Consider the following 9,513-nt stretch of genomic DNA (forward strand, 5'->3'; position numbering starts at 1 on the left):
AGATACGTGACAATTTTAAACATTTACAGTAGATACCTGAAAAAAGGCTGAAGTTACATTTATTTAACAAAAACGTTACAATTTGAAATTTGAAAATACAACTGGTAAAAGGTATAAGCAAATTAGCTAACGTTACAACGTGTTAGACGAAAACAAAATACGTAACAATGAGCTAATTACTAATTAGAACTAAGGCTGTACAGATGAACACGCGATAATCGTTCCCGCACTCTACATTGTAATCCGCGTCCCAGATTTTAAACTCCCATAAACATACTGTTTATCTCTCACTAATCTTCCTCTCCTGAATTCCTGGTAGCCCACAGTTGGTCAAAGCGCCTGCGCCGATAGTTTGGGAGGGGCCAACTTCGCCTTTTGCCCGGACAAGAACCGTGTCGTGACGTCACTCCATGTGAAACTAAATAATTCTACGCCAACGTTAACCTTACTTTTAGACCTGACAATGAAAGGACCGAAGCTTTCGCAGCAGTTTTTCTGGACTTAGAGGGGAAGTTTTGAAATTACAATCTCGCATACAAGATAAACTTCCATCTCCTTCATACTACATCAACATTTCAACAAATGTTCAAAGTTAATTTTCTCATCGGTTTCCAAGCAACAACTATTACCATAGCAACCGTAGCGCATAGACTCTCATTTTAAACATTGTCAGTTATCTCGAAATCTAGTCAGATACTTTACGACGAAACTTTAGGGATTTAAACCACTCATTCAACACAACTTGTAAGCGAAATAAGAAAAAAAAAATCTGTAAGAGCGTTTTCAAGTAAATAATGAATGAATTTTTACGGGGTGATTTTGTTTATTCCCGCATTTTTCACCAATATCTCTGACAAAATAAGACTTGACACTTTGTTTTTTTCTGTTAAGAGGTCTTTCCTCATAGCAAAACATTCTAAATGTATATTGAGCTTCATGGGTGTCTCTGATTTTAAGATATTTATGTTTAAAACCAGTTGAAATAAAGGGCAGATGAATGAAAAAGTTCCTACTTTGCATAAATCGGGAAATCTTTAAAATACCCCCCCACAGATTTTTTTTTTTAAATTACAAGCGGTTAGAGTACGACTTCTTTGCGATATCACGCAAGTTTTAGGCTTAAGAACCGAAACATGACGCAGTGTTAGATAAGAAGGCTGAATCTTGGTCAAATTTCAGTCGTTAAATTCGCTTTCTTCGAACATGAGTTTTATTTTGTTTGTCCCGGTCTATTTCACTGCTATTCGCGTGCTGTGAATATTTGTGATTGTGCGAAGTCGTGCAAAAGGGGGCTGTTTACGTGGACGTAGAAAGAGCCTAGCACTAGGAAGATCCTAGAGGGCTGATCATCCTCACGCCACGTGATGAATCTCTATTCAGTTTACATGCAAGAAGTTGTACTTTTGGGGGGCCCTAGCGCTAGGATCTTTCTAGAGATATGAACGTACTAGCTAAGAGATAGGAAGATGCTAGGACTAGGAAGATCCTAGCACCATGTGAACTACTTTCGCTCGGAAGATACTAGTACTAGGGACTGAAAAGAACAAACATGGCGGCAGCCTGGCGTTCAGCTGCTAAAGGCCGACAGTTATTCTTCTTTTCCTTCTTCACTTGGTAACCATTTCGGCCGAAATTTCTGCATGTAAAGCAAACGAAAAGTTTTTCCGCCTTCTCGGATCTTCTTAGTCCTAGGATCTTCCTCCCGCCATGTAAACAGCCCCTAAAATTTACAATGGAAGACTTGAGAAGCAGGAGCATATATATATTTATGTAAATTTTACCTTTTGTACGACTTCACGTAATCATAAATATTCAAAGCACGTGAATGGCAGTGAAATAGACCGGAATTCGAACAAACAAAATAGGAAACGTTTTTCTCCCCTACAAAACCTTATAATTACATCGGCTTGTAGAGCTTGGGTTACCTGTGGCTAGACCACGGCCGGCTACTCGGTCCAGTCCTTTCCAAAATGACAATCGAAGATGGCGGAGGGATAATGACAGTTTTGATCCTCCTTTGACCGTTTTTGGGCATGGAAGGTGAAGTTATATCCGAAGAAGGCGCTGTTCAAAGTTCAAAGGGCCTTACGTTGTTCTCAAAGTGGTGGAAATTGAAAGATTCAAGCCCTCGGTAAGTCTATGTCCGTGTTTTAATACGCCCGTTTACACGCATACCGGGGTACACCCTTAACAAATTAATTTTCATGCGTTAGTTCACGATCGCAAAGTTCTTTTTGAACACCTCACCCTAGCTTCATTTAACATATCACTTATATCTGTCTAACATTCATTAAAAATCTTGTTATCAAAGTGCTAACAGGAGTTTTCTTGTTTTGTATCTAGAGCGTTAATATTCGTTAGCCATGGTGTTGGAGAGCACTGCTCGAGATACGAAGAATTTGCGCACGTTTTGGCTAAGCAAGGCTTTCTCGTTGTTTCTCACGATCATGGTAAATTTATTCCCATTCTTGTGCAGCAAAAGATATGAGCCCTTTTGGATGTGGAATAGCCCTTTTCACGGTTGATGTTTGTCATTTGCATTACAATGTTATCCAACGTCGATGCAAGGCAATTTCGGGCTAAAACTGCAAAACAGCCCGAAATTGCCTCACATACATGCTAGATTTATTGTAATTCAAATGAGCAGAGTTAACCGTGAAAAGGGCTATTGGAACTGTCAGCATAATTAATAAGTGTTACTGCATGTGTATGGATTAAAATTACCAATTGTGTTGTTCCAGAAAATATTCATACTCAACCCCACCTCAGAAGGAATAGGGAGATTTCAGAGGGGTGGGCAGGGGATTCTTAAGACTTTTATTGGATGGGGTGGGTATTGATATTGTCATTTAACTTCATACTTGTAAGTTTCCCCTTAAAACTTTGGCTTATGAGATCCCCTTCCCCTTGGAATTTTCAGTAACTTCCCATGGGAGTTGGGGGAGGGGGGGGGGGGGTGGAATTGGATATGTTGTAGGTTAAAATGAATCCCAGGTTAAAATGATTTCAACCTAGGTTGATTTGTATTTTCCTTTGTTTCAGATGTTAATTACCCAACCTTAACAAAGGAAAATACAAATCAATCTAGGTTGAAATCATGTTAACCTGGATTCATTTTGACCTACAACAGATATTTCCTGCAATCACACATAGCAAAAGGGTGAGCTCTGTATGAAAATTGATGTATAATGGTTGATATGGGATAGGAGTTTTGAGCCCTGCCTGATGGTACCCTGTCTGTGTAGAACCTTCGGCTCTCTAGCTTTGAGAGTTCTTTTTTCTGTTTCATGTTCTCTTACCTGTAGTCTTGACCTTTTCTTGTCAATCAGTTGTGGAGTGGTGCATCCCTTAAAAAAAAGCCCCCTTACTTTTCAGACCAAAACTGGTCAAATGTTCATTTTATTCTCGGAAATACTGGTCAAGTGTGATGTGCATCGAGTGTAATATTGATTTTTCTCTTGGGGATTGAAGAAACTCTAGCTTTAATACCAACCAACATAAAACCAATCGCAACATGTACATGTCCGAGCAAGTTTGCAAATTGAGCATCATGACGAATCACATGCATCCAACTAACCCAAGAGAAACTTAGGAGTTTTCAGTTAGTTATACAAAATTTCTTTTTGGTTCAAACAAAATCGTTTTGAAATATCGTTCTTAGATAAACAAATTTGTGGGCCGAAATATGCTCAAATTTTTTCAGTTCTCCAAATCTGTTCGAAATCTTGGCCAAAAAGTCACAAAACTTCACCCAAAATATCGGCGATTTTTCGGTTGAACAATAGCCGATATTCGGTGAAATTTGTTTGCATTCTTTTTGCACAGTCTTGTAGTTCTATTTTGACATATTCCACCAGGCACCAATCGTTCATAATTTTTGGTAGCTTTTGTCAAGATCTCATGCCATATCAGTAAACGCCACTTTTGCAGCCATTTCCCAACCCCCTGCCCTCTTGCTCCTCCACGAGCACCAGAACAACCAAAACCCCTTAAAAGGACAACATTATACCAAGCGTCAGGGCAACCTGAGTTTTGGCTCAGGTTGCCCAGCATTATGGATTGTGACAACTTGGAAATGATTTTAATTTCGAGCACTGCATAGTCAACTTGGTTATGCCCCAAGTTCTTCAATTGGTGATAATATCATTTTGACGATGCCAGTCATCAGGGCCAATCTATAACCCTTACTTTTTTGCATTTTGTTGCAGTGGGTCATGGAAGAAGTGAAGGAGAACGTGTGCAGATCTCTTCGTTTAGTATTTATGTTGCCGATGTGTTAAAGCATGTTGATGAGTCGTCTACTAACAATGACGGATTGCCCATCTTTTTGTTTGGTCACTCTATGGTCAGTATTACACAATTGCCAGCAATGCGCCAGGTCTTGAGAACCTCTTAAAGACAGCCCTATTAAGTTAAGCTTTATATGGCTACCATAATAATTAAAAAATGAGCTCGGTGACCCCATTTTTTTCTATCAAATTGTAATCACCAAGTTATTAAAATGCAACATTTTGTTAATTTCAGAGAGAGACACCTTAAAGTTTCAACAAATTTAAGGCGGCTCTAAACTGTACCCCTCTCTACAATTTCTTTAAAAGAAATATTATCCACTTAAATTGTATCTGATTGATCAAATTATAAGCTGTTGTGATCAAGCCAATTGAACTCTCAGTTGTTAAAAATGTTTATTTATCATGCAGGGAGGTACCATTGCCATCCTATGTGCTATGGAAAGACCACACTTCTTTGCCGGGATTGTGCTGTCTGCTCCTGCAATTATGGCAAACCCAGAAACTGCAACACGCTTTATGGTAAGTATAAAACATGTCATTATTAACTTATATCTTACCATGCGACTACTATTACCGGGGTCTCTTACAATCAATTCATGTCATGCGTGACCGGTATTTTTTAAATTTGAACGGATTGAGTTTTGAAATTATTCACATGTCAGTTTTGAACAACGCCAACAAGATTTCAGAGTTCCCATAGAAATTTCCCTAGCATTAAGTCTTTCAAGAATAACAATTATTTCCCAAGTATTTTGAATCTTTTTTTTCCTGTTAATGCATCTTTTTCAGAAAGATTTCCAGAGAAATGTTCAACATTCCATTCACATGTCGAACATAACAAAGAAAAATTTGAATGTTCATTTCATTCTTGGAAATACTGGTCACGCATGAAGTGAATGGGCTGTAAACAAAACTGACCAGTCAGATTACAGGAAATGAACAGTGAATAATTGAAAACTTTGGGGTTTTCATTATTATTGTTTTCCTACCACTCGTGATTGGTTCAATCGGCTTTGGAATTATTGTTCTTGTCCTGTAATCTGATTGGTCAGTTTTGTTTATAAGTGACCCTGGTAACACTCGCACTGTAAGACTTGTATGATAGTAATAATTTGTAATAAATAATACTAATAAATTATAATAACAATAATTATTGTTTTAATTTCCTTTATGCAGCCAGATTTTTTTGATCCTACCAAAATCCTAATTACCCTATTTCATTTAGAATAAACTGAATAAAAAATATAAATGGATCTTTTATTGTTCGTGTTTATATTCTCATGACGATAGCCTCCTATACAGACTTTCTTTGGAACCCAAAGAGTGTTTTCATAGGATGCTACAATTCTCAATAATTTATTGACTGCTGCACTTGAAAGAAAGGTGGAAGCAAAGAGAATGCTTGCTAATCATTATTAATTTTCAATTTTCAAACTTGTTTTTCAGATCTTTCTAGGAAAAATAGTTTCACACATTGCACCCTCATTTCAAGTTGTTGGATCTGAGAATTATTCTGCACTTAGTAGAGATCCTGACCAGGTGAGGTTTTGAGCTTTATTTAAAGTTAGTTAGAATTATTTATTTGATAATTGTTTATTGGTGAGCACAGCAGACTTTTTGATGAAGGGTTAGGATTAGGTGTGTGCTATTAATAATTAATTTTCTAGATTTTTCTCTTTAGAACAATTAACTCAGGAAAAATTATATATTAATTAAGTCATATGTAAATGAAAACTGTTAATTGATTGACGTCAGTGAAAAGGACTTAGCTGATTGTCCATATTATGAGCATGCCTGTATTTTATAAAGGTACAGTTTAACTGTAAGAATTTAAAGTGGATTCCCTCAAAGTGGGCACCAATGTAAACTAGACACCTGATGCTTAGGTAGATTCTATCAGGTTGACTGGTTCCAGCCAAATGTAACTTGTTTTTGTATGTGTAACTTGCAGTTGAAAGGTGTTATGTAAGGCACTGCAGACCATCATGTGTGACCTTTTTGCCTTAAAATCAAAATAAGCTCTATTTTAGCAGAGAGACCAAGAGATTTGCACTTAAAACTTGACCAAAATGAAGATTTGTTATCAGTATCTCGTAAATGAATCAAGGCCACAGTAGGGAGCTGGGGGGAACTGTGCAGGTGTCATGTTTTATTACAAACATGCTTAAATGCCTTTTTTGATGGGTTTTTTTTTTTTTTTTTTTTTGTTATTTAAAAGGTGGCTGCCCTGAGCATCGATCCATTGGGCTGGAAAGGGGGTTTAAAAGCGCGGTGGGCAATGGCCATACATGATGCAATGGAAGAAATCAAAGAAAATATACCCAAGATTGAATGGCCTTTTATAGTACTACATGGTGATGCCGACCAGCTTGCAATGGTTGAGGGATCCAAAATGTTGGAGAGGGCTGCAAGTAAAGATAAAACTATTAAGGTAGGGAACAGTTTTTGATCATAGTGCATTCCTGTACGAAAATTTACAGCCTGACACAGCGAGAATCCGGCCTGATTCTGACCATAAAGTCATTTTTGCGGCGTAAATTGAACGAGACAAAGCGAGACACCAGATTTGTCTTGCTTCAGCAGTAGCACGAGACATTTATTCTATCAAAGCGGAGTTGCGACAGTGTACTAAATAGCATGTCTGGTAAGACAATTCAATAACATCTTGACTGTTGACCAATCAGGTTAACAACCAGAGACATTCAGACCATCGACTGACGTTCCACAATTAACTTGAGTCAGAAGATGACTTCCGCCCAGGTTGTCGAAACGTCAGTCAATGTCACCTCAAACAGTCCTTATCAGGACCGCACTCACCCGTATAATCATAATTTACATCCTTTTTTTTTTTTTTTTTTTTTTTTTTTTTTTTTTAACAGCTTTATTGACCATCACACATGTTAAATACAATAAATTAAACAACCAGAAAGAAATGACAATTTGACAATTACTTGACACTAGAGAGATTTACAGTAGAAATGCATTTACAGCAATGAAAGAAATGATCACGTGACCATGTTTATCCAGACCTACATGTACATTTACTGCTCCCTGTTTCCAATTTTCTCAGCAAAATTGAGTAGTTTTGAGTTAGCCACACTAACATCAACTACTCATATATAGAGTAACATGAATCTGAGGTTTGACATTCAGTTTGCCAAACGTGTTAATTTCCAAATCTGCCTGTAATCTCTTTTCACCCAGATAGGTACTGATAGCAAAACGCTGTGGGTGATCCTTGTAGTATCCCATTATGGGGGGGGGGGGGGGGGGATCCAGGCTGGGGTGGGGGAGGGATTAGTAACACAACTATTAACTTAATTCATGCTACTGAAGCCATTAAGTTAAGATCCTGCCTTATGGGCCATCCAAAGGTTGTGTGAGACTTTTCCTGTCTCCAATTAATGTATGTGACAGAGTGGTGTTTGGTACTCCAGAAAAATAGCTGAATGTATGGGTGGTGGCTTGTTAATTTGGAGCATTTAACAGCCGCTGGCTGGCTGTGTTGATGATCACCAAAAAATGATCCTGTATGCATGATTCTGTTCTTGAAAATTTGCACCAGTCAACTGCAAGTTGACAATCTTGTCTTATTTTTCTTGTTTAATCACAATTTAAGAAAGAGCCAGGGTGAAATTAAAAATTCTTATTTATCTCACTTGATAGATTAAAAATAATTTAATACTGACAGTATTTTATTGTTATTTTACAGATTTACCCTGGTTTTTACCACAAACTTTTGAATGAACCCAAGGAAGATCGTGAACTTGTCATGAATGATATCGTCTCATGGATAAATCAAAGACTACCATCAGGAGATGCAAGCATTTAGATAATTTTGTAATAATACGGCTGCTGTTTACAAATTTAGCACAATGATATTCTAGACATAATAATTATTATAATAGAATATAAGTCAACCTGCAGTGGTAAATGATAAATTCAGGATTTTGCTTGACAGCAATACTAACATTCTTTTCTGTGATACTGAGACTTTCTAAACCTTGCAATAGAAGTTGGGACTCCAGGGGCCCATTTTTCGAAAGTCCCGGTAACTTATCAGGCCCAATAAGGGATTTTGGTGATAAAGTTTTCTTAACAGAAGTCAATTGTTGTTACTTTTAAAATCTGATAATTCTATGAAAACATTGGCCAAGTACCATGTCTGTAATCACTTGTGAAAAAAAAAACATTTAAAAATATACTTATCAGGCCCGGTAAGTTACGGGTCTTTCAAGGCCCCAGTTGTTCAAAGGGCTGATAACTTTATCCACTGGATATTAGTCGCTATACAGTAGAGCAAAATAGTTATTTAAATGTACTGACAAACCAACGCTTTTGGCAAGTTTTCCACACAATCCCATACTTAAATTTGGCATATGTTTCTACTCTATTCACAAATAATAGGGCTATCATGAAAATCTTGCACACATTTTATCTGTTGGATAACGAAATATCCAGTGGATAAAATTATCCACTTTTTTAAAAACTGGGGCCAGGAATTGGCTTCTCTACAAAATTGATGCTGGCAGAGGCGTGAAATTGGATTCAAATTTTGTGAGCCGTGTAGTTTTTGAAAGGCCATTAATTTGCCGTCCCTGTCTCTAAGTCTGTACCAAGTCATTTCATTAATAACTTTGTCTTCCATGTCATATGTACGACCATACAGCTCTAGAAGAGCTTTTACTGAAAAAAAAAAATGGCTAAGCGCAACATTTTTGTCATTTGTATAATTTATTAAATTGTGCTTTCATCTCAAACATAGGCCGACTGTGGAATGAAAAAATGAAGTAACGCTTTTTGAAGGGCTATAGGTTCCAACAAGGCAGAAATCAAACTATTTTTTAATTATTGCTTTTGTCAAATTTTCTTAAAACTAAAAAAGGTGAAATTTTGTGAAGCAAGTAGACAGCATGAGTTGACCTGTATTTTGCATAATATGCTGAACACCTGAGATCGATTGTGCTCTTCACAAAAATTCTCAGAAGAAAAACCTTTCTTGTGCTGACTAAAATAGAGTTGCTACATACAGTATATAACGCTTTTTAAAGGGTAGGATTTTATTTACAAGATAACAAGCTTTCTTGGACCTCAAACTTGATCTATATACATGGTGTTCTTTTAATAATCACGAAGGCTTTTAGCTGTGGGGAAGTACCTGTAGAATATCAAAGAGGTTTAATTGTATAATAAATTTTCATTAGTTTTATTGGATCAGCAA

General features: G+C 37.0%; 1 protein-coding gene across 1 annotated transcript; it reads left to right on the top strand.

The window, feature by feature from the left end:
• The first annotated feature begins 1,974 nt into the window (after positions 1-1,974).
• On the top strand, positions 1,975-9,513 carry LOC146459000 (monoglyceride lipase-like). Its single transcript, XM_085089984.1, has 7 exons — positions 1,975-2,131; positions 2,344-2,450; positions 4,209-4,345; positions 4,701-4,811; positions 5,739-5,831; positions 6,511-6,723; positions 8,005-9,513. Exons 1-7 carry the CDS (start codon positions 2,034-2,036, stop codon positions 8,122-8,124), a joined length of 879 nt encoding a protein of 292 aa, XP_084946110.1. The 5' UTR covers positions 1,975-2,033; the 3' UTR covers positions 8,125-9,513.

Source organism: Pavona decussata, unplaced genomic scaffold, assembly GCF_977016875.1.
Source record: "Pavona decussata unplaced genomic scaffold, jaPavDecu1.1 SCAFFOLD_223, whole genome shotgun sequence".
Taxonomy (NCBI): domain Eukaryota; kingdom Metazoa; phylum Cnidaria; class Anthozoa; order Scleractinia; family Agariciidae; genus Pavona; species Pavona decussata.

What these genes read in the sequence shown, in the direction of transcription:
- LOC146459000 (XM_085089984.1), top strand. Translation starts at nt 2,034, where the DNA reads ATGGAAGGTGAAGTTATATCCGAAGAAGGCGCTGTTCAAAGTTCAAAG. An exon ending in TTGAAAGATTCAAGCCCTCG is followed by an intron (nt 2,132 to 2,343) that starts GTAAGTCTATGT and finishes TTTTGTATCTAG; the next exon opens with AGCGTTAATATTCGTTAGCC. An exon ending in CGTTGTTTCTCACGATCATG is followed by an intron (nt 2,451 to 4,208) that starts GTAAATTTATTC and finishes ATTTTGTTGCAG; the next exon opens with TGGGTCATGGAAGAAGTGAA.